This window comes from Sparus aurata, chromosome 23 (genome assembly GCF_900880675.1).
Source record: "Sparus aurata chromosome 23, fSpaAur1.1, whole genome shotgun sequence".
NCBI classification, from domain to species: domain Eukaryota; kingdom Metazoa; phylum Chordata; class Actinopteri; order Spariformes; family Sparidae; genus Sparus; species Sparus aurata.
Window position 1 is genome coordinate 21,562,587 of NC_044209.1, and position 25,602 is coordinate 21,588,188.

Consider the following 25,602-nt stretch of genomic DNA (forward strand, 5'->3'; position numbering starts at 1 on the left):
TTTGCAATCAGTAGTTACCTGAAGTCTTTGGTTGTTGCAAATGCTCACACGCATCTCTCTCTTTCTCAGACACATACTCAGGACTGGGAGGGTTACTTTAAAAATGCATTCCCTTACAATTGATAATTAAAAAATGTAGTCAGTGAGGTAATCCAAGAATCACAAGATTAAAGTAATAACTTGATTACTTTCCATTACGTTTGGATTACTTCGATACCAAACATATGCAAATAAAGAGAGGAGAAAAGAAATGTCAATAAGATGTTTTTCACTTAATCTTAATGCACTCGATGTTGTGTGAGATCTGTGACGTGTTGTCCTGCATGTGCTTGTTAGTAATCCCCAATTTAAAAAACTGAATATATCTGTATTGTAATTACATCTTTATTCTTTAACTAAGATACAGTTAACTCTTTGGCTGCCTTCTTAAAGGGCCGAACCACATTGTTCTTGACAAAGTGTTCATTTGAAAAGCTAATAAAGGCCATTTTTAAAAACAAATATGCAAACATCTGTTTGATAGATATTTCTCTGCGCCATAAAATAATAACAATTTGGGAAAAGTGAAAAACACAATTTGAGACATCATATTGGAACAAGCCATCGGCCATTTGACTGATATTCCCTGAGTGCACATTAGAAATAAAAAAAAAAAGGGAAATCAAACAAAATGGAGTTTTGCACATGAATGCTTCACACGGATACAGAAAAGTTTCTTTACAGATGAGCATTGAAAATATTAGTCTGTCTTCCTGTGGTAAACTTCTATCGAATCCAGATTAAAATACAAATAACATACATGTATGTATCTCTTCAAAGATCCTTAAGTCAGCTCATGTATTTAGTTTAGTTGTCGGGTCATCCTCTTAATTCATTCTTCATTGTGCCTTTAATAACAAATACAGGTGTGTAATTCATATTTTTTCATATTTTGATATGTTTCGTTACAGATCAGCAAACTTCTAACAAAATCAGATAAAAATACAAATGTATTTGCCTAGTCAAAGATCAATAATATAATAATAATTAAAACGTTCTTCCTTTTTTACAGAAACAATACTTTGCTGATGCCAAGCAACAAAGGTAGCTGACATGACGCTGAATTGTAAAGCCTCTCTTTGGAACACACACACACACACACACACACACACACACACACACACACACTGCTGCCGCTGCTGCTGCTGCTGCTTGGGATCTTATTGTGGCTTTGTGGCAGAGCTCTCTGATGTCCGTTTAGCTATGAAAAAAAGAGAGAGATAAGATGAGAGACATCAAACTATAGCAGGGACATGAAAGAGAGAGAGAGGGAGAGAGAGAGAGAGAGAGTGCAGTGCTCCATCCATCTTGTGTGGGTATGGAGCCTCATGGCTGGCACTCTATCCATCAATGAGCGCAACATTAACTCTCTGGATCAGAACCAACATCCCCAGATCTCTCTCCATCTCTCTTCCCCGCCCCTCACTCTGCTAAATACACACACCAACACACACACACGTATATACACCATTAGTATTCCTCTGCCATCCATGAAAAACCTCAACATCCACCTCTCTACCTTCCTCTCACTCACACCAAGATTCTTTCTTCATCCCAAACTCTCCCACTCTATCCAAAATCAAAAAGATATTTCTATATTCGACATGCTTGCCGGGTGTCTCTCTGCACCTTTACACACCTTCACCCACCTAAACAGCTAACCTCCTCAGTCCCTCTGATGTTTGGCTTGTCTCGATTCACCTCCTCTTTTCTCCTCTCCAGATCTCCTCTCCGCTGAGCTGCCTGATCCGCTCCTCTCTTTGTCTCTCTCCCAGTTGGTGTTAATAATTTAACTACTGAGCTGCTGCAGAGCTGGCTCCCATCCAGGCCTCAGATTGGCACTGTCTGTCTATTTATGACACTGTGTGGCGGCGCACATGTGTGGGATGTGCAAGAGTGAGAGGAGGACAGTGTGTGTGTGCGTGCCTGTGTGTGTGTGTGTGCACGTGCGTGCGTGAGTTAGTGAGTACGTGCATGTGTTTCCCTATTAGACTTCAGCCAATAGCAAATTAGCCTCCAAAGCCACAAGACTGTCGCCTAAATTGAAGTTCGAAAGGGAGACGTGCGTTACAAACCCTGATTCTTCCTCCAGGTTTCTCAGTGTAAGACAGGATTATTTAACTTACTATTCACACAGCGTGGTTTGTAATAGTGCGGTGTGTGGGACACTCAGTCGACAGCCAGTTACAATATTATGTTATTGTGTTATTAGCTGAATGTCGACTGGATTTTCAGGTTGTGTTGAGTGTGATGTAATAGCAGTGGGTGTGAGGATACTTTTTTTTCTCAAAGCTCCTGGTAAAGATGCTGAAAACGTTTTTTAAAAATAACACGACTGATAAATTATTTCAAAACCTAAATGCTCCTCTGAAATAATTAAATGATGTCATTTATATTCCTATCTGACTCTCCCCCTTATAGGCCTATAGTTTAGTGGTAGCTTTCATCTTCATTGAATTACACAGAACGCAGCCTTCACAAACAGGAGGAAAGGGATGCAAAGAGAAAAGAAAAAAGGGCCGACAAATCCAAAGAGGAGAGAGAGGCTTTCATCATGCCTTGCAGAAAAAAATCATCTTCTTAAATCAGAGGAGTTTAAGGAGATGAAACAGAGCAAGAGCTAGGTGACCTCCAAGGTCAAATGTTTTTCCAATGATGTGTATAAATATGCTAAATCTAGTATATCAATATGCAGAGATAAGTGGTGTCATGTGTTTTTTAGAGGAAAAGTATCAATGCACTTAAATATTTTTGTTGCACGACTCATAAATATTTTTAAACAGTTTTTTGCTCATATTCAATCCTAAAATTGTTTCTCCCACTTTATCTACAAATTGATCCAGCTCAGTCCTACGCTGAAAGAGGCTGGACAACTGTGTGGAGATGCAAGTTATTTCTTATTTTACAATCTATATAATAAGCGACTATTTATTTTATTATTTTTTAAATACAGACTACACACAGAATTTGTTACCTTCACATTACCTGAAAACACGCCACACACTTTGGTTTCAGCTGAAAAAGCTGAAAAAAATAGGTGACATTTCCGAAGCAAGTGTGTGACACGGCGTGAATCTCGATGCCACCTCCCACACCTCTCACCCTCCTACGATCCTGCCCACAAGAGATCTCTGCTGGGCGAAATCAGTGCAAGCAGCTCACGACATTTATTTGTTCATCCCTGGTATCATCGATCATCCGTAGAACTGTAGACTTTTTATGATGTAATTGTTCCTGCTTTATGTCAATTATTATTTTCTTACAATGCTTTACATGTTTACTTTTAAGTATCTGAACTAAATGTAACCTCATTTTATCTGCTGGTACCTTTCAAATAGGGATTGTTGGTGACACCCGACATCCTCCTGGATTCATATTCTTTATATGTTTATTATCTATCTAGACTCTTGTCATCCTAGTTCTCCATATTCTTACTTTAGTATGTTGGCCTTCACACATGGCATCTATTGCATGCCTGTCTGTCCTGGGAGAGGGCTACCTCCTCTGTTGCTCTGCCTGAGGTGTTCCCATTTTTTCCCTGTTAAAGGGGTTTTTGGGGGAGTTATTCCAACTCCGCACTCAGGGTCTATAGATAGATGGACTGGTATTTGTTGAATTGTTGTACAGACTGTGAAGTCCCTTGAGGCTAACCTGTGATTTGTGCTATTGAGCTTGATAAAATCAAAACAAATTGTCTTGATTTAACTTTTCACCAATGCATCTGTCAAAGTCTCCTTTGCAGTATCTGCTCACATGCAAAGACGGTACTGTGAATGAATGGCTCGATAAGGCCTTCACTGGGATTCATAGTAAACAGACATATGCAAGGCCGCCCACCGCTCCACCTTATCTAAATTTGATATCTCATAAGGGCCTTTCACACTTGCCGGAAAACATAAGCGTGCCACAAATGGCTGCATGCACACGGAACCTGCACTGTCATTAATTTCAGAGATGGAGGGAGGTCAGTGTACCAGACGGTGTTTGTGTGTCTGTGTGCAAGCATGTGCGCAGGCTTGCATGGCAGTATATGTGTGCTCACATGTATGTGAATGTGCATGTCAACGGGGGGGAGGGAAACATGCATGTGCACACACACATACACACACCGGTGTTGACAGGTGGCTGTGGTAAAGAGGTGGTCCCTGAGCTGGGGTCTGCCTGTCTCTGGCTGAGAGAGAGAGGAATAAAAAGCTCCCAGCAGCTGTCGCCCTAATTCCTCTAACACGGTGCTTGTGCTCTGATTAGAAAACAGATCTGGCCTCTAATTTACTCCTGACACCAACTAATGCTCTATATCTCAATCGCTCCGTCCCCGCTCGCCACTGGCCTGCCTGGCTGGACACACACACCTAGTGACTCAGAAGGCTACGAGACATGCTGGTACAAAAGCACGTAGGTGCAGAAATCAAGCAACTGAGCACGACAGACATCACTTCGATATATCACACTCAGACACACTGCTGTTCACATATCAGACTTGGATTGTTCTTCTGCTCGGTCTGCAAAAAACTAAGCAGGCTTGAAGAGTAAAGTGTGTTGCTTCAAGGCAATGTGAGTGGTAACATTCCTGTAGGTAAAACAAATGCTGCTGAAAATGTCCAGACTGTGAGGTTGTACTCCAAAATGACTTTTGAAACTTATCAGTGAATTAAACTTGAGCAGGTTCCTAACCTTTTAGAATGAAACTATCTACTAACGATAGGCTTTATTTGTCTACAAAGTGATGTTTTCCTTCTTTAGTTAATCAACATCATTTAAAAGATATTTTAGTGAGTGCATTTGTTGGAGTCAAAGTGTGCAGGCATATGAGTTCTGAAAGAAGAAAACAAAAAAATCTATATGTTTTCATTTTGTAACTTTGAAATGCTTTGGCAACACAAATCCTCATTGTCCTGCCAATAAAGCTGCTTTGAATCTGAAACATTAGGGATGTTGTGAGTTTTTAGTCCCAGTACTGTGAACACCAACCTGAATTTTCTGTAGGGTTGCGACTGAAAAAGATTGAAAACCCCTGTAGTAAAAGATAAGAAGGCCAAGATATGAAATACAAGCTGAGAAGATGAACAAATGTCTGTCATTTTGTTATAGAAAAAAATGTGTTTTTGCTTTCTGGCATTATCTTTGGTGTATGTTTTAAATTATAAAATGGGTTCAAACTATGAATTCAACGCTGAATCACAGATGCCAAAAAGGGATAAACAGGTGTCAAACTTGGGTTGTGTCAGAGCAAGCGTGGCTGTCAAAATGGTTTTAACCAAGCAGGTCATGTTAAATTCTTTTCAAATGTTCTGTTTTGAGATATTGACTGCCTTTTTTTTCCCCAAGGTTTTTTATCAACACCATTAGGGAAAACATGCCCTGGTCTTGAGGATGATTGTGTACTATACTGGATACCTAACCTCTTTAAGCTCCAGGACAAACATTTATAATTTAGGCTTATGCCCAAGATGATCTATTCTCATCATATTCAGATACAACAATGTGAAAAGGGAAACTCCCTCTTTGGTTTAAGTTATGGGCAAATACAAGTTATTTGTCTTGGTTGCAGGTAGACACTTCCTCGCTTTGAGGGGTCCACAGAGAAGGAGGTTGCATATTTCTAATCTAGATTTCAACCACCTTTGATGCTGATGGGTCCATCTGGGGACTATCGTCTTCTGAGAAAATCCTGTTGGAGGCTTCTCAGATAAAATGCTTAAAAAGTAGTTGCATATAGAAAAGTCGAAGTGAGTGAGTGAGTGAGAGAACGGAAAGTGATGTTCACTGCTGCCAGTTTTCATGCCAGCGGAGGAGGACAGGCTGGCTGGGTTGTCTGGGTGTCTGGGTGCCGTGACGGGGTTGGCCCAGCAGGGGGCAGAGGTGTGATGCAGGGAGTGGGAGGTGACAGCTCAGTGTCACACTGCACACAGGGTGTCACCTCACCAGGCTGGGGAGAGAGAGAGAGACAGAGACAGAGAGAGAGACAGAGAGAAAGTGGACAGGGAGTCAGAGAAAAAGGTGAGAGATCTAACTCAAGCATCGTGTGTGTGTGTATGTGTGTGTGTGTGTGTGTGTGTGTGAGCGAGAGAGAGAGATCCTTTGCTTGTATCTTTGTGAGGACTTGAGTTTTAGACTTTGAGGTGAGGACATCTATGGAACCTGAGGACATTTTGGATCGTCCTCCCTTTTTTATGAGCCTACTTGGGGGTTACAACTTGGATTTAGCTGAGAAATACATGGGTTAAGTTAGGTTTAAAGAATCCATTATGTTATTGTGATGAAGCTAAACCTGAGAAGATTCCAGAAAACAGACATCAAATGGCTCTAAAAACCTTTATAAATGTGTGAGTGAGCTGCTGTGTGGGGATATAAACCGGCTACTAGTCGGGTAGGTTTCTTTGTGTAAGTGACTGCATGTGTGTGAGAAATCCTTTTTTATTTCCTCTTTCTTCTCTCTCTGTCCCCCTGTATCTGTCTCCAGGGACTCACTTGGCACCTCTCCCTACTTTTAATTCTCGCTCTGCAAACTGCTGCTGTCTGAACACAAGCTGGCAGCACAAACACGCACACGCACACGCGCACACACACGCACGCACACATACATTCTTGGTCTCACCAATGCAACGGTGAACCCCCCCCCCTCCCGAACAGGCGATGAAAGACACCCACTCAGTCACCCCACGTCCGGTTTAAATGCAACACACACGTTTCTCTTTCACATCACTGTCATCGGAAATATTGGAGAGGAATTCACAAACACATACAAGGGACATCAATGACACAGTACAAGTTGAATTCAAAGAGATAAATACAAACACATGCACAGTGATGAAAGACTGAGAATGCTTAAAGCCTCCCAGGATATTCGCACTCACCCCCAGACACACACACACACACACACACACACACACACACACATTTCATCACTGACAGTAGCTGAGAGACACAGAGACAAGCATCTCTGCTACTCTGAATACAAATCCAGTGTGAAAGAAAACACACACACTCATGATGAGCCCTTGAAACATGAACAGGAATCAAGGAAGTAAAAGGACATGAACATCCCACACTTATTTGTTTATCTCGGTCCCTACTAGCTGCTCTAAACCAGCATAATAACGTAACTGTCAGCGGCGCTCACGCAGCCAGCCGAACGCATACAAGTTCTCCAGCAAAACACACATACACTGACAGGCAGACGAGCCAAACTTCAAAAGCGAGAAATAAATAAATTAAGGACGAGTCTGATAGGGATGAATAAATAACAAGAGGAGAGAGACGAAAACAGGAAGGAGATAGGGAGCGTGCAGCAGTTAGAGAGGAAGCAGAGAGGGAGTTGCGGTGCTTTTTGGAAGGAGGCTGGAGGTGGCAGGCAGGGAGAAAGAGACTGTCACACACACTTCTAATCTCCTTCAAGTGAAACTGGCATAGATGGAAAACACACTCCAGAGATAGATATCTGTGTGCAGCTGCAGGTGGAAAGGTGCCTTCAAAAACACAGTGTGAGACCCAGTGACTCGCTTGTCTTTTGAGTTTCCTACACTCTGCGTCTTTTTTTTTTCTTTTTTTTTAATTATTTGGAGAAGGGTGTGAGTGTGAATGCAAATATGCAAATGGAACGGTTATTATTGCATTGCTCATCAAGCAGCGCGGAGCAGACATTAATAGGCTGATGAATATGCATGTGAATTTGTTAATTAAGTTAATTATTCTGCTGAAAATGCATTCGTCTTCCAAGGACATCTTCCCCAGGATTCCAACCTGCTCCACTCATTAGTCATGCGATATTTTACACTGGGCGCCGGGACAAGAGGTAGAGAAGGGAGGGGCAGCAGGGGCCACCGGGGTTGATACGTATACAATATAAGGGCATCATGGCTTTCAAGTCCACTTAAGAACAGCAGGAAGAGCCTCAGAAAGTGATATAATGGCATTATAATGACGCCTAATCCTTCATCAGCTCTTCAAAACTGAAGGGTCAGCGACAGAGACAAAGCCCTGCGCCCGGCTACAGTAGGGCGTGCTCACTCCTAGTGGCCAGACATTCGCTCCATCTCTGCTTTTTCTCTTTCCTCTCCAGTAATTCCCCCTCTTCACTGCTTTTCCTCTAATTGCTTATTAAAACCCTCTTAAATGAACTTTTTGTGCCAACTTTCCAACACATTAATTAATTGTTGTAGCCAATTAAGTGTCGCTGCGCAAATGAGCTTCAGCACAAATGGTCCTGCAGGGCCCGTCCACCCCCCCACCCGCTCTACACCACCTTCACCACCTCCCTCCTCCTCCTCCTTCTCCCCCTCTTTTCTACCACCCTCGCTGACTGCTTTCCCAGCATCCCCTCTGCCCTTAAAGCGGCAGCATCCACACACACACACACACACACACACACACACACATACAGAGAGACAATGATCTTGCCTAGCCCATGAAGCTCTTTGAATTGAATTGGTAATGAGGGGCTGAGACCTTGTTAAAGTACTTTGGTTCGCAGAAATGCAGCATCATGCAGAGAGGGTGATGTGTCTTTGGCTGAAGTGGAGATCACTGTGAAAAGGTCAGACAAAGATTTTTGAAAAGCTAGTATCTCCTTCGGTTTTAAGCTTATTACCATTATTGGTTATTGATGGAGCAGATAAAAGCAAAGACTTCAGTGTAGGTGGAATTTATATCAAAGGGGTGAACGTGATTCCAGATTATTATGGTTTTATGACCTGGCACCAGTGACTGTACATAAAATCGACACACATCTGGATCATCTGGCCGATCCCAAACCCTCCTAAAAAAATCTCTTCGGTTGGTCTCGCTGCTGTTGAGCGATAAAGAAGTAACGAGTGTGTGTGACAGCAGTTTCTCACAAAACTATAAACTGAGAAGAAACGGAGATGGTGTTATGGCATCAATAAAGCATTGCTGTTGCAGCACTAAAGCATATATATCACTGCCGGGATAAAGTCAATCAAATTTTTTTTTTGAAATATCACATAAATAAAGATGTAGCCATAAACGAAATGACTGGTATTAAAATTTGTTTGATAGAAGAGAAAGAAGCGGATCTGATGAAGACAGCACAAATCGCCCGCGACCCAAGATGCATTCGTAATTTAAAAATAAAAAATTCTGTTGCTCAACCATAAGCTCAAAACAAGTATTTTTTGAAGCGGTTGATATCAATTTTGACACGTTTTCCTCATACTTTATATTAGCTGTTCTTTGCTCATCACTCTGTATGTGTGTATGTGTATGTGCGTCTGTCTGTGTGTGTGTGTGTGTGTGGTGTGTGCGAGTCTTAGATGTGAGACTGTGGGAGTCCCTTTCTCCCCTCGCTGAGTTTACACATAGTCACTGATCAAACAGCCTCAGTCATCAAACTCAACATCAAACCATAGCAGGGCACAGAGAGACAACAGCGGCCCAGATTTACACCACACAAAGGAGCAACCACACACACATATGCATGCAAGAATTCATGCACACACACAGACACACACACACACACACACACAGACAAGAAGAAAGACGGACATGTGTGTGGAATACCTTTATTTAGTACAAGAGAAATTTACTTGGTTTTTAGAGTCAGTTAAGAGACTTTTGTTGGTGCAGTTCCTATTTTTTACCTTCAAATTTTAATCTGGGATTTATTATAGAAACAAGAAAAAGCAATAAAAAAAAATGAGTGAATTTATGGAGTGCTTCAGCTGCAGAAATTCAAAGTTATGATTTTTTCTGGAGAAGCCTGCGACGGTCACATCTCAAACTGTGCACTTCGGAATGTTAACATGGTCTCGAGTTAATAAATCTTGGTCTGAATTTAAAAACAGAGTGCCAACAGACAGGAGGCTTATCTATATGCTGTATGAAAGTGTAAAATAGCTAACACAAAATACTGAATTGCTTACTTTTCTCCCTCCAGAGGCTCCTCCATCCCAGCTTTGCCCTCTTCTTCTTCTTTTTCTTGCTTCCTCACTGAGTTTGCTGCCAAATCAAAATGTAGAACCAGTTCAGACAGGCTGATTTGCCAGCTTTTTTTTAAATGCAGTGTTTGTAGTGGCTAGCTGAAAAATGATGATGAACTTTGTGGTGAAGAAAGTTCAAGCTTGAAAGCAACATCTGAGAGGTGACTTAATCCAGACTCTCTACAACAAAGCAATTGTATGATATGATCGACTGCTGAAATTTTGGATGATACACTAGAAATATATCCTTTGCAAAAAATTCATCAGCATTTTTTTTTTCCTAGTGGCTGGTGTGCATTTGAGCAGAGGGAAACACATCCCTAAGTGCTCTTTGTAGTCTGACAGGGTTCTTGGCACACATGTGATGCGAGATCTGGGTTCGTCATTTTACATTAATTTAGAAGGAGCTGCTTTTTGTTCAAGGTTGCCAGATTTCACACGGTGGATAAAGGATATCTAACTGCTGAGATTATACTAAAGTTTGATGCGGATTCCAAATTTGTGCTTTTGACAAACAGCTTGCACAGGGACTGAGAGAATTGGAGCAAGCCGTGATGCAAAAAATACAATTGCATTAATAAAATTTGGTATGAATTGACTGAAATTGGCTGTCAATCAATGCACTATTTGTCTGGAAGTCCACCAAAATCACTGTAGCTGACAGTGAAGCGGCAGCATCCAAAATGGAGGCTCCATTTTGAATGCCGCCATCGCCTGTCTCTGCCATGCCGAGTACGTGCTTCAGACTGGCAGCATGGCACATTTATGGGCATTCCCCATAAGGTGCCTTTCTGATTAATGGCACAGCCTCGTGCACCTCCCTCTCTTCAGTCCTGATTTATCCGTCTAGTCTCTGTGACTTGGCACTGGCATTGCCCACTACTTCTCCTGTGGAAACTCCCTGTGGGCACATTCACTATTATTTGGAGTCCCGATGGGCGAACGCATCAGACAGAAACATACACGTACACACCCTCATACACACACGGCACTGTCTCATCTCACTCACACTGGGCCTGTGCTAGAGGGCAGGTGAGCCTCCCACTGCCTCCACTCTGAAAGGATCTCTCACCCAGAGGGCTCAGCTGCTTGGTGGGCCAGAGGGGTAAGCGGCTCTGTAAGCCTGCCAAGTGAGGAACTGGTCTGGGTATGCATGAGGCCAAGCCTAACACACACGCCTAACACACACACACACACACACACACACACACACACACACACACACACACACACACACACACACACACACACAAAACACGTCCGAGTGTGCGCGCACACACAGCCAGTCTGCGTGAACCTCGCAGGCTTCTGCCTTTGCCAATCTGCAGTTTATGATCCTTGTCTGCCTGTCAAGATCTTCATAAAGAGATCAACCCAAGTGGTAAAGGAATCAACACATAAATAAGAATGGTACATAAGGGAGCACTTCACGTAAATGTCTGTCTGGGTCAAACTCATATCACATATAGGCAATTAATTATAGAAAATCTATTGTGAGTCACAGTGAAAATTAAACCGGACTTAACACTGGTATCTAATGTTTTTTACTGTGTAACTACAACTGTGATCATGACTGTTAAAGGTTAAATTATTGGTCAGCTTATCGTTATCTGCAATGAGAAGCTTGTAATAATCGGTCATCTGTATCTGCTGAAAAAAATACACATTGTGCATCCCTAATATAATGATGACGAATTATTAAATAATATAAAACATTGCGGATTATGGCTGCAAATAACATTTATTTTCATTGTAGATTGATATGTTGGTTATTTTCTCATTTAATCGGAGGGTTGTTTGGTCAGGAAATGCCAGAACATGGTGAAAAATGTACCAAAGCCCTAGATGTCCTCATGTGTCTTGTTTTGTCCACAACTCGAAGATATTCAGTTTACTATAACATAGGAATAAAGAAACTGGAAAATGTTAACATTTAAGAATCGAGAATCTGAGAATTTTGACCTTTTTTGTCAAAAAATTGCTTAACTGATTATCAAAATAGTGAATAAGGTAACAATTTAACAGACAACTGATCAATTAATCATTGTAGCTCTACTTGGGATACAACAAAAGGATTAAATAACAGAGCTGAAAAATTCTAAATGTTTTAACTTTTTAGAGTCTTTTCCATGTTTAAGATCCAGTTCTGCATATTTTGTTTAGCTTGAGGGTTTTTCCATCTTGGTGTATTTTATTCCAGATTGTAATTTGGGGGTGCTTTTAATTCCATTTCTGCCATTTTACTTGTGTCCTTGGGTGATCACCGACTTCCCTTGCTTGATATCTTTCTAGTCAAGGTAAATTTAAATTGAGTTAACAGGAGTTTTCAGCTCATAACAGCAATAAGAGACCCTAGAAACCCGCTGTAATTGAGCCCAGTCTGCACTTCTCAACTTCGATCTGGCTCTGCCGAGGCCCAACTGTGAGGACTTCCTGTAGCTGAGTTGCAGCATGAGTGAATGCCTACCATCTAGTGGCGACCACAGTGAAACAACTAGAAATGCCAGGAGAGACAATTCAACTGGTCGCATAACTTCCTTTAATAAACTGAACCAAGAAAACACATATTACAAAATATTTTTTTTCCTTTTTACAGACACATTAAACCATTTTCTCCTCTCCCTTTCCCAAAGCAAAAAATGGAAACAGAACCATGGACCATATTTTTTTTAAGCGTGTATCATTTTCTTTATGTAGAAAATAACTCCACCAAAAACAAAGAAAAAGCTCTTGTTGCACAAGTTGGCAGGGAGGCGACGACATTAGACGAGGCTTTGAGAGCCCACCAGAAAAAGCCAGAAAAGTCAGTATCAGATTGTGTATATGTTTGAGCCTTATACTTGAACTAGCAGAATAGCATGAGGATTATGGAGCAGTCGATCATAATGTAGTGTTAATCCATATTTGAGACAGGAAAGTGAGCAATACAGCCTTAGGCTTGTTACGACACAGAGATTTGCTTTATGTAAAGGAAGGAAAACCTTCATGTGGGTCGACAGCACATCGCAGTTCCGTTGGGCTGACAGACAGAATATGGAACAGCCTTTGGGTGAAATTAAGAAAATTCAGTCCATCAGATGTACACTGTTGTAGGTGCCATCCAAAACAAAAACTTAACCCACGAGATCATTCAGGGGTCGCTGGAGTCACGAAAGAGGCACAAGGCTGAAAACAGGGGGGACTAACCAGCATGGAAGGTTTAATAAGAAACTCATGATCCTGTAGTGTTCTTATCAGTGAACTCATTGCCTCAAATATACCCACACACCATATTTTAGCTTCAGGTAATCTTCCACCTCCTCTCCATGACAGAGTGGAGGACGTCATTCTCCAAAACACTGATAATTAGAAGTGGGCACTGCAGTGGACATGACAATCTTCTGTTTCGGAAAGAAAAGATCATAGCAGCTTTCTAAATTGAGCGTCAGTTGCTGGCACTCAATTTGGAAGCTAAACTTCATTCAAGTCAGGACCTTCAGTCGACAGGAAGAAGCAAGGGATTGCAGGTGGTGACTGTCCCTAATTGGACTGTTAAAGGTCCAAACATTCCATCCAAGAGGACATGACAGCTTGTTCAGTGGATAATGATGTTCATGACCTGAAAAGGCCCTTAATCTCTTTCTTTCAGACATTCATTTTCAATATCTTTGATTTATCTTTAGCTACCTGCTCATGGGCCAGTGAGTCCTAATCTGCAGGTGTTCCTCTGCTTTCTTCCTCTACCTTTCCCTTCAGGCCAGGAAGGTTGAGCCACCCCACGATACCTCGGTCTGTCTTTGGGGATTGAGGGTCAGCGGGCAGCTCCGTGGGAAAAGCGGAGGTCCTGATCCTTCGGGAACTGCGCTGCAGTGGTAGAGGCAGCAGTCACCAGTCCTGCTGGGGCCTCAGCTGCAGCTGAAGGTTTAGGCGGGGAGTCTGCAACCCAAGGTGGAGGGGGCTGTCCCCGGGCCGGAGCATCCACAGCAGGAGAGGGGTTCTTGCTGCGCTGCGAGGCCCCAGTTTCCGAGTCCTGCTGAGAGATGAGCTGGAGCAAGGCGGCTGCCACGGCAGGGCTGATGTCCTGGCTGGGTTGGGTTTCAGACCCGGCCTGCTGGGCATTTCCGAGGAGGAGAGCTGAGGGAGGTGGTCCCGGTGGAGAGGGTGGACGCTGCTCACCAGATGGGGGCACCTGTTTGTCCCCGAGTTGTTTTCTTTTTGATGCTACACCATCTGAGGGGGCGAGACAGGACAGAGGACAAAACGTTAGCTTACAAGGCATATTTGGAATATAATGTTAAACATGTGACTGTCTATAAAATAAACCGTAATCTTATTTGTCATCTTCAACTGTGCATCTAATGTGCGATTACAGAAAGTGCTCGTTTCGTGGGCCTGACATGGAGTTACACAATGTTAACATTCCTACCTTCACCACAAGAGGGAGGAAGAACACTTAAGGGTACAGTGTATATTTCCATATCATTACATCAGCATAGATGTCAATATTGTTGCAATTAAGTTAACTTTGTTAACCTAAGGTCATTTTGCATATAAGATACAGCAAATCCTTCTTCAAACAAAGATATATTTGGCCTGTGAAAAATCTACAATCATACACCTGTTCAGGTAATGCTTTATTTTAATAGTTAACACTGTAAAGAATGTGTATTAAATACTGCTTTTTAAACCAATTCATTAAGTAATGTAATCCTATGATTTTATGCAAAATGGATGTAGCTGTATTTGTTTTTCCTCCAAACAACCACTTTCAACAAAAGGAAAAATACAGGAACTGGGTGAGAAAACATTTGGAAAGGGCACGTACAGTTGGATGAACAGATAGGGTGACTTATTGAGGAGAATTTTAAGAATTACAAGAGTCAGAACAAGATTACTGAACCAGGTTACTGTTTTAGTTTTCAGCTCTACAGCAATAAGGTTTTCAGTGGCCTTGACTGAAGAAATAACCAGAAGAAAACAGGACTATTAGCATATCAGCGTCAGCAACATTGTGAACAGTTTTATTCAATTTGCTAATCACATTTTTAAACTAATATCCGAGTCAGTGTGAGCAGTTAAAATCAAAGAGAAATGTGTGACAAACCAAACTTAAAAGAAACACATGCAGGTGAGGTCTAAAGATTCAAAACATTTATTTTCACTTGATAATTTATTAGACTTTCTTCATAAAAAGGCTGACATTACAGACTGTTTAAAGCAACATCACTTGCTGTGAAGAATCCATGACACCTGCTTTAAAATGAAAAATGAAGTGAGGAAGAAAAAACATATGTGGAGATGAGACAGATACAGAAACAAAGACTGTGAGAAAGAAACAAGGCAGAGGGAGAAACGTGGAAGGGAATACAGTGTGAACCTTTTTCTTGAACTGAAATGAAAAATACTACACTTCCTTCTGGTTTATTGAGCACACCAGTGAGAGATGTCCACGTGCAACAAACCTTTGCCTGGTGGTTACCAGAGTCACATGACGAAGAACACTCCAGAGACATTTTGTTGGGTTTTGCTTCTGCATTTTCCAGGAGGGGGCTGGTGAGTGTTTGTTTAAGGAATGTCAGGGGGTAGGGGAAGGGGAGGGAGACGCATGATACATCTAATAGTCTAATTTATTTATTCAATTTGATAATTTTGTAGATTTTATCAGGCTGTCTAAAGTTTAATTAAATTGAGTATACAGGAATTTTGAGTACCAAAACTCAGTCAGCATCCATTTGTTCTCTGCCCTGCTCTCCTCATTCTAGCAGTCCCCAGCAATATCCACCTGAACCTAGTTCACCCTTTTTTCCACCCTCTAGAGACTAAATCCGGACTTGCCCTTGCGATCAGTAGTAGAGGCGGACGAATCGCGTGTGAGTGCCTCCTCTGATTGGACGCCATTGCTCTCATCGCCTTGCTCCTCGGTTTGGGGCTTCATGATGTGGCCTAAAATGAGAGCCAGCAGGTTGGCCTGGTCTTCCTGGCTAAGTGGTGGGTCTCCAGGTGTCGGTGAGAGTTCCTGGGGTTCAGGAGGCGGCTCTGGGGGCTGAGACCTGGGAGCAGACTGGGCCTGGTCGTCTGGAGCCCCCTGGTGGTCAGAGGCCTCACTGAGGGCAGACAATGACTGGCTGAGAGTCTCTGGGTTGGAGAGGTTGAGGAGCTGGGCAACCTGGGGAAGGCTGAGGTCCGTCTGTCCTTGGAGGAGGTTCAGCAGCACCGCCAACTCTGCCTGGTTCAACTGTTCTGCAGCAACTCCCAGGCCTGAACACACACATTCAAACACAATATTTAAACATTTTACACAAAACACTCCTTATGTTCATGTTTGTTTCTGCTCCAGTGCTTTTGTGAGGCAGCTGTTACCTGACAACTCTCGCTCTAAGTTGGCTGTGGAAGGTGGTTTTCCTGGTGGAGGAGGTGGGGCTCCAGCTGGGCTGGTTTGGGGCCGGCTGTTCTCTCCACTTGAGGTCCCTGTCACTTCCTTACGGGGCACTTTTGGAACAGGCACATCCTCGGGCACCCCACTCTGACGTGCTCGCCGCCTCTTTTTACTCCACAGCTCATGGCAGTCCTGGTGGTGAGGAAGACTGGAGAGGCAGAGGGCAGTGATAATTATAGCACAACCATGAATTACAAATCTGTAATTAAACAGAGAATTAAACAGAACAATTGTATGTTTCAGAAGATTATACACTAATAAAAACATTTATGAATATTTCATTAAATTTCAGAACCTTAATCCCAAACACTGGACCTTTTTTTAACAATTAAGATCTATGAGCATTAAAAAGACATTCGCATTGTGCATTGAAAATATTTTTTAAAATATTTTTTTTTTCCACCGTCTCTAACCACAAGAGATTGATAACTAGTACTATTATAGATGAAGGGTGCTAGCAGAGGCCATTCGGCTACTGACTCTGGCGGCTGCATCCTGCTGGGCTCGACGTCACACAGGAAGTCACTGTTGAGAGCGTGCTCAGCAGTACAGCGTCGTGCAGGATCGAGGGTCAGCATTCTGTCCAGCAAGTCCAGAGCAGGAGCAGGTAAACTGCGCAGAAGGAGAGAGAGGATTCAGCTGTAGGAGCGGACGAAGGGTTGAGCACAGCTACTCTGGGATAAGTGCAACATGACTACTTACACAGCAAATTCTTCCCGCAGCCGACGTCTGTACTGCTTCTTGGGTTTCATGGAGTTGAAGAGAGGAAGTTTAATGACATCAGGCCAGACTGCAGGACAGGGACTCCCACACAGACGGCTGACGGAAATGACAGAGGGAGGCAAAGATGGGGTCAGTGATGAAAAAAATGAAATGGGGGTGTAAAGGTTGTAGCAATGGTTATTACTTGAGGTGTTGTGTTTAGGAAAGGGAAGTCTACCTGATAAGCTCCAACTGTAGAAGCTCCTGGTTAGCCTGGAATATAGGTCTCTTGGTAAAGAGCTCTCCCAAAATACACCTGAGCCATGACAGAACAGTCAGATAAAATCTCTGTCAGACAGGATTATAACTGATCAATAAATGCTACTATTCTTTACAGGATACATTTACAACACACACTTTAAAAATATGTTTTCTCTAAATCTGACACAAGAAGGGATCTGAATACGAAAAGGGAGTGTGGAAGCTATGTGGAAAATTATTAACAATCTTCTACAATAAACCAGGTTCAAATTTGGTGGCATAGCACACATTTATAAAGAACATCGAGTATCTCACGCCTGACTGAGCTGAATTGGTCTCTTGGTGCTTCAGGATTCAAATGTAACAGACTCAGTGCTGCAAACATCCAGTCTGCTGATAATGTTGGAGACACATTTGCAGGTTTTATGTAAGAATATGGTTATTGGTGTGGGTTAGGTTAATCTACATTCAGGTGAGTGCAGGTATAAAGTAAAAGAATGTTAAGGCTAATTGGTAGGTTTAAAGATTTGTGATGTCAGACTTTTGCTTTACTAGACTAGCTTGAGTAATTTTGAGGAAAATAAATTAAGGATAGATACATGAAACTGTTTAAAATGTTTGTGTCAATTAAGACAGAGTGGTGGAACGGCAGCTTTTAGCTCCTGAGAGGTTACAGAGTAAGAAAGACATGCACTCTGGCAAAAAGCACTTTTAAATCTAATTTTAAAATACATAGAAGTTCTGATGTTTTCAGATTCTTTATTCATAGATTTATTAAGTGATGAAAGGATGAAAATGTAAGATTAAATGGCGATTTCCAAAAAACATGTAGTGTTAAAGCAACTACTCCCATCTGAATGAAAGGAAAAACCAATAGTCCTAATTTACAAAAATTCATGACACCTAGTCTACAAAAAAAAATCATAGAATGCCTGAGTGGGTATGTAAATGAGGAAATAAGTAGGAATAGATAAAGGTGCTACTGTGACAGTGTTATACTCACCCACAGCTCCATACATCAATGGCTGGAGAGTATCTCTCCTCTCCCAGCAGGAGTTCAGGGGGGCGGTACCATAGTGTGATTACTTTGTTAGTGTACGGCCGACTGGGGGCGAAGAAATAGAGAGCATGGTGAGGCCTGACAAAGATTCATAGAGCATCTACGCCCCCAAGTGTCCAAGCCTTCAGCTTTCACTAAGTGGGATCTCTCTGCGGGACAACAATGTGACGGACACTGCCATCTAGTGTCGGTTCATTGTAATTGAAGAGGAAAATCCATACTCATGGTGAAGTTTAATTACTGCGTCAACCATCATAAACATATTTAATCATTTATTTAAATTACAGACACAAGCAGAGGAGGTTCCTATATATTGCATACATCTCAGAGGAAAATATGTTGATGACAAACACTCTCGCCTTACCTTTCCTCTGAACTGTAAAGCCGGGCCAAACCAAAGTCAGCCAGTTTGATCTGACCTCTGTAGGAATAAACAGACAACATCCAAGATTAGGAGCAACACTACCAGGCATGAGAAAACATTAGAGGGGCAAGGATTAATTAATTTGTTGTTGATTTTCTTTAAATCACTAAATGTTTTGATAATCATTGTGACAACTCCATGATTCCAGCTTCTTGAAAAATAATTTCATTTCTTTTCTCTTCCATGACTGTCTGAGGGTTGTGACAAAATAAGACCTTTGAGTTCATCAACTTGTGTTTTTAGAGACACAGACTAACATTTCTCACCATTTACTAACCATTTAAAGACCAAATCAATACAAATACTAATTGATTAATTACGAAAATAATCAACAGATTGAATTATATTCAATTAAATAGTAAAAGTTGCGGCCCTTCATGCTCTATCGAGAACTACTACTTTGTAAGAACTATAGTATCTTTTATGTCTGGTTCAGAAATACGGATACAAGAATAAGTTCACCAACATTGTAAACTAATGAAAATGCACACTGTACTTTGACAGGGTAAAAGCCAGATCAATGAGGTGATTGGTAAAACTCAGCAATTGTCAGGACAGGTGGGATAAGTAAAGTCCAAAGTTCATGTGTCTGTTTACAGTCAGTTGTACAGTAGCCGGGCAGTGCGTGAGAGTAAACTACAGCGTGGCTCAAAATTCTCCTTCACACAGCAAAATCCACAATTGTAGCTTATTTCTATCAGCATCCAAGTCATTACTTAGTTTCCCTTGCATCCAATAGTGTTTGTAGACTGGAATGTAGAATTATACTGAGCAACCATCTGTGAGAAGTTGCTTTACTCCTCCATTGCTCTTATCTGAAGCACCCAATAAAATTAGTAGCAAAGTAATTAGCATTGCTGCTGATGCACCTCGAAAAAACACTTGCCTTGCCATCATTAAAGTTAGCACTTGACTTCTTTGGGTCTTGAGTTTACAGTTACAGACTACAGCTGCATTTAAACCATCTGCAGTGATGTTCCAAGTTGTTGATGTGAATAATGCCGCATTATAGCTGGTGCTGTTTGTTTGAATTTGTCTAAGTGGATCAGAAGTGTTAAAATAAACAAACACATGAACAGACACATCAAAATTCATCTACAACAACTGTTACCGATCAACAGCTTACCTGTTGTTGAGCAGTATGTTGGAGCATTTGATATCTCTGTGAAGGAAGTTGTTCTTATGGCAGTAGTCCAGACCCTCCATCAGCTGGCGCATGAAGCTGCGAATGTGCTCATGGGAGAACTGGACCAGGCCTGACTCCAGCAGGCCCATCAAGTCATGGTCCATGTACTCAAACACCAGGTAAAAAGCACCTAAAAACAGAGGAAACATGTAATCAGCTGATGGATGACAATCCGATGTGTCTCTGTTTATAGCCTGAAGTAAAACTTGTCAGAAAGTTTCTCCGTCAGAAGTTGCAAGCTTACACTTGCAATAACACATTAACTTGTGATGCTTCTGTACTAGACCTTCATCAGGCAAATAGTTTGTTGAAAAAGAGAGGCCATCTTGTGAGAGGTCAAGCTAAATAAATACTCCTACGCACCTGTTTGATGCAATAGATGTGCAAAGTATCTTTCTGCTTAGAAAGTTGAAGACAGACAGCAGTGGAGCAACATTGTTCTGCTCCATTGCTTACAATTATTTTCTATTACCAAGTCCAGATCATTTTTAAACCCTCTTACCTTTGTCCTTTTTAAAGTCAAGCGCATCTTGCTTGTCGGTGACGATCTCCTTCATGTTGACAACGCTGCGGTGTTTGAGCTGCCGCAATATTTTGATCTCTCTAATGGCTGTTATGGGGAAACCCTCCTTTTCATTGTCTAAACGCACTTTCTTCAGGGCCACTAGTTCACCTAGGAAGTTGAGGAAAGTATTTAGAGAACCAGTCAAAATGCAAATTCAGTCTGTGCTTATTTAACCATAAAACACATGTGAGAACCACAGTGGCAGAAGTCCAGGTGATATTTTCATACCTGTGTCTTTGTCCTTGGCCTTGTACACTTGGCCATAGGTGCCTTCACCTATGATGCCGATTATATCGAATTTATCTACACAGCGTTTACCCCAGTCACTCAGGTTATGTTTGCGCTCGCCATATCGCGGACAGCAAATCCTGTAAACCATCAAAAATAAAAGCAGATTAGAATTAATGTGGGATTAAGAGGAGGAATATTGGAAGTGGCCAAGTTTAAAAAAAGGAACTTACTTTGGTCTCTTCTTAAGGGCTGGCTGCGGTAGCGACGGAGCCTGGCGGATGGGGGACTGTGGGGGTGAAGAGTCAGCTCCAGTCAGGGTGGGCGGTAAAGGAAGGTCAATAATCGATGTCCTACTGCGAATTTCCTTCTCTTTTCTAGATGACCTGTGAGGCGGGGTGGACTTCTTTGGACTGACGGTGCAAATTAAAAAAAAGAAGTGTTTTAGATAAAATTGTAATAAAGTAAAGACACATAAGAGGAATTACACATGGGTAAAGTTCACTTGATTGTTTACCCCATGCAGGAAAAAACATTCAAATTTATGGGTAGAACACAGAAGAACATGAGCCTAAGGAGCATTGCATAAATGATAATCTATGATAAAAGTCATCAGGTGCTTTTCACTTAATATCTTTTTGGTAAAACATGCATGAACATGAATTTACATTAATGTGCAATGTGACATATACTATCAATGTGTATCCCTGTTGAGGGTCCTCACCTGTCCTGAGCGTTTCCCAGCAGTGCGGGTGGTAAAGGCAGGGGAGGCAGAGTCGACGTCTTGTGAAGCGGGGTCTGGCGGACGGGGCTACGTGTAGGAAGCAGAGCTGGCGACTTGGCATGTGTTGTGTTTGAGGGTATAGGAGGCTGAATAACAAATTCTGCCTGAGGTGGCGGTGGTGGAACCTGGGTGGCTGGACCGGGTGGCACAGAAGGAGAGGGCTGAGGAGGAGGTGGTGTCGGACAAGACATGGAAGAGGCAGGTAGAGGTGCAGAAACCTGATCTTCACCACTGGGAGCATCCTGGGGTAACGGTACAGGTGGAGGGGGTGGAGGTTCTGCTACTGCTGCAGAGTCTCTTTCTGGCTGTGGGGCCTCAGCTTTAGAGGGCCGTGCAGAGGCACTGGCAGATTTACGGGCCGGTGGAAGAGGAGAAGTACCGCCACTGGCACGAGCAGCTGCCTCAGCAGCCTGGCGTTCCTTCTTCCTTCGGGTCAGCTCTGCTCCGAGGCTGGAGTTAAGTGGCAGGCGAGAGGAAGGAGGGGAGCGGCTAGCTGGCCGGCTGCTGTGAGAGCTGCCCCCAGCTACACTAGAGGAAGTATGCCTCTTGTTACGGGAACGAGAGGAGGAGCGGCGAGAAGATGAGTAGTGCAGAGGGGAGCGACTCCTGGAACGGCCAGAGCGTCTAAATAAAGCAGATAAAGAATGCTATGAACATTTTAGATTCTGCTCCCTCTTCCTGATGCCAGGGAGGATAAAACATGGTGAACAGAGGCAAGTATGCAGAAACAACCTTATGTATCACAAAAGAAAATGGCCGCTGATCACACTACTCAAAATTTGTTAGGGACATTTTAGTGTTTGATTGTTAATTCTGTAACACATCTGAATTCTTCTTTTGTGTTTTGGGAACTTTTTTGGTCCCCAAAAATAATGTGACACATTTAAGTTGACTTTCATTGCATATGCATGCCCATTTGCATCCATATCCCATACTAATTTTGAGTAGTGTAGACTGAAAACAAAACCATGTGGGCTTTTTGATTTGAAATGAAACAGTAGTTAATATAAAAAAATACATACACCAGCAGTGAAAGAACTGTTGCTCTTGAAACCAAGGAACAAATTGGATCCAAAACTTTAGATCTGATTGGATACAACCTGTTCCTCATCTTTGCTAGTTTACATTGGCATTGACTTCATTCCAGTCACAGATGGATGCCCTAGTTTTCCTCACATTAAATACAAGGACAGCTAGAATAGCCAGACAATTCAACCCAAATCACTTATAAACTTCTGAAGACATTTCCAGACTTTTCAAGGTTTGGCTTATATAATAAATATGACAACTGCAGAGTTGTATTTTAAATGAATGAGGTCTAATTCTATTCTTTCAGCCTAGCATGGCAAACATGAAATTTTAACTTCTGGCAACTATAAAGTCATGTTATACGCTTTCACAACCACATGCCAGGTTTTGAAAAGTTCCCCTTAATTCGCCTTTGAAGAGAACAGTGGCTTATATCTGCATTTGGACAACTGACATGTACTCAACCATGCAAAAGTATCCAATTACATGAAAGGCTCAAACCAGGGCCTGACCCACTTTATGGCAACCAATGCTGGGCAGTATACAATCACTAAAGGTCATGACATTATCCCAATGCTTTAAGTTTCCCAGCCACAGGCCTTTCTCCATGTTATGCAATGGAAACTCAAGATGGAGACCATCTACACTCTGTCTCCTACAGCCTTCTTCCTTTAACAGTGGACATTATGCTGACTGGAGAGGGTCTCTGCAAGTTCAACAGGTGTGACTTATTTAAGTGTCAATACAGGTTTGTTTTGTTTGTTTAATATAATAGTCAAATAGATCAAAACAGGGATCATAAACATCAGAGTATGTTGTCAGGACACACAAGAATAACCACCATAGATGGCTTCACGATTAAATTAGTATTATATTCTGATATGCAACACTATCTCTGCCAGTATGTGGTTGTAAGCTATTCAGAACATATCCCCCAAAAGAGGTTCCAAGATTTTTAGGGCACCCGAGGCTTAGACTCACCGAGACATTGGGCTGGTGCTGGAGGACCTGCGGTTCCCATAGGGGCTGATGGAGCGTCTCCTCGAGTAAGGGCTGCTGTCCCGCTCGTAGCTGGAGGACCGGTGTCTGCTACCATAGGGGCTGTCTGATCTCTGTCTGCTGCGGCGAGACATGTCTCGGGACTCATAGGGACTGGGGCTCTGCTGGGCCGCCCTCCGCCTGGAGTAGCTGTCATCCCCCTGCTGCCCACACCCACTGCCCTGTGGACTCTCGCTGCCAGCTCCTCTTCTGGGACTGGGCGAGAGAGCTGAGCTGGTGCCTTTCCTGCGGGGGCTACCTCTACTTGAAGACTTGCCTTTAGGGCTCGACTTGTGGCTCTTGGAGGTCCTGCGGTGGCTCCTGTCAGTTCGGCTCCTTTGAGAGGAGCTGCGACCGCCTTCACCTCGGCCGTCCCTCCGCTGCTGCCGGTCTTTGCGAGACTTCCCTGAGCGGCTGCTCTCCTTGCTGCGAGATGAAGATGTGGAGGAAGTAGTGCTACCTACACTGGCTGCAGGCTGTACCTGTGAGGAGAGCATAAGCTCCCCACGTTTCGAGTCACCCTCCGGCTGGACCTTGGATGATTGGCCTGATGGGGCAGCCTTCTCCTTGCTCTTTCCAGTCGTCCCTTTCTCACAGTCTTTGCTGCTCTTTTTCTTGTACCCACGTTCTCCATTCCCTGCGTCTCTAACTTTGTTAGGGTCCTTGGACTTTTTTCGGGAGTGCCTGTGCCCCTTGTTCTCTCTCCCGTCGGCCTCTCTGTCGATATCGTCCCTGTCGTAGTCTGGTGATGGCTCCAGTCGGTCCCCACCCCCCCTCTCTGAGGGCCTGGAGGACGGTGGGTCCGAGAAAGTGTCCGAGTCCGAGCTGATATCATCGTACTCCACCAGAGGCTTCACCGTGTTTACACCAGGTGGCGCCGAATCGCCGAGGGTAAAATATTCGGGGCCCAGTGCCGCCGAGGATTCTCGATTATGTTTGGTTGATTTATGCCGTTTACGTTTTGAAGACGAAGAGGACATTGGCGATTTTAACTGCACTTTACCGTCTTTGCTCGTCTTGTCTCCCGCAGAGGTATGACTCGGGGCCTGGGTCTGGTGTGGCATACCACTGTTGCTAGATTCCGGCTTCCTCTTGGTCCCATGGTGTCGGTCCGACCCAGGCATCCCTCACGCCGGCGTCGGTACCTCTCCTGCGGCTGGGCCTCGGAGGTCCAGGCAATTCATTCACAGGAAAACAGTAGCTACTCCAAATGCCAGAGCAAATGTGTTACTAAGCAGAAACAGGGCAGGAAAATACAACAAAATAAACACACCAGGCCGCTCACGTCCAGTCCTCCTCAGAGCCAATTCATTCCATTGAGATCGCCAACACAGTTCGTCAAAGCAGAAAAAAATGCCACGCTGGGTTTCCAGTGCTGTAGAGTATGTACTTTGAATTCGTCAGTTAATGAAAAAGGTCCCAACCAAACACCAGAGCATTGTGGTGTCGTCTCCGTCTCAATTTAGCTAGCACCGCTAGCTAATGCTCGGCGGCTAGCGAGCTGACTCGTGAAAAAGAAAAAAGTCCCTTTGTGAAAGGTGTCCTTGTCCAGTGCCAAGTTAAGTAAAGGTGCTTTTATTCCACAGAATTACGGTCTTAGCATTCAGAAACAAGCAAATGCCTTCATTAAAAGACGCTCGTTTCTCGAACAAAATGAAAACTTGACCCGGTTGGTACTGTTTACATGTTCCCTTTAATGTAAGTTTTATCCCCTATAAATTCAATGATGATTAGAAATCATAGTATTTTCGTGTGCAGTAGATGTTCCAGTTTATTATCAATGGCTCTGGGAATCAACCAGGCCTATATTTAGGGCGATGCTAGTGGATTTAATATCATCCACAGCCCTATCTGAAGGAGACTACAAACGCCATTGTGGCTCCTGTGACTAGCAACTACTGCGCACAGCCGAATGAACCGGAAACAGGAACGC

The 25,602-nt window shown here is 43.0% G+C and overlaps 1 protein-coding gene and 1 long non-coding RNA gene across 2 annotated transcripts; both read right to left on the bottom strand.

Moving 5' to 3' along the window:
* Positions 1 to 370: 370 nt before the first annotated feature.
* On the bottom strand, positions 371 to 11,228 carry LOC115575000 (uncharacterized). The gene is made up of 3 exons (XR_003982603.1): positions 9,921 to 11,228; positions 5,011 to 5,968; positions 371 to 1,240 (listed from the first exon to the last, which is right to left on the bottom strand). It is a non-coding gene; the product is annotated as an uncharacterized LOC115575000 (long non-coding RNA).
* A 1,265-nt stretch (positions 11,229 to 12,493) lies between these two features.
* Positions 12,494 to 25,563, bottom strand: cdk12 (cyclin dependent kinase 12). Its single transcript, XM_030408591.1, has 14 exons — positions 23,613 to 25,563; positions 21,543 to 22,226; positions 21,052 to 21,231; positions 20,819 to 20,958; positions 20,528 to 20,698; positions 19,966 to 20,155; positions 18,780 to 18,836; positions 18,359 to 18,460; positions 17,333 to 17,410; positions 17,095 to 17,211; positions 16,873 to 17,004; positions 16,317 to 16,540; positions 15,792 to 16,214; positions 12,494 to 14,186 (listed from the first exon to the last, which is right to left on the bottom strand). Exons 1-14 carry the CDS (start codon positions 24,791 to 24,793, stop codon positions 13,768 to 13,770), a joined length of 4,098 nt encoding a protein of 1,365 aa, XP_030264451.1. The 5' UTR covers positions 24,794 to 25,563; the 3' UTR covers positions 12,494 to 13,767.
* Positions 25,564 to 25,602: the final 39 nt, after the last annotated feature.

Coding starts and splice junctions, on each gene's coding strand:
- cdk12 (XM_030408591.1), bottom strand. CDS start 24,793: ATGCCTGGGTCGGACCGACACCATGGGACCAAGAGGAAGCCGGAATCT. Junction 20,959..21,051: donor GCCCTTAAGAAGAGACCAAA/GTAAGTTCCTTT, acceptor GATGGTTTACAG/GATTTGCTGTCCGCGATATG. Junction 18,461..18,779: donor CTTTACAGTTCAGAGGAAAG/GTAAGGCGAGAG, acceptor CTTCGCCCCCAG/TCGGCCGTACACTAACAAAG.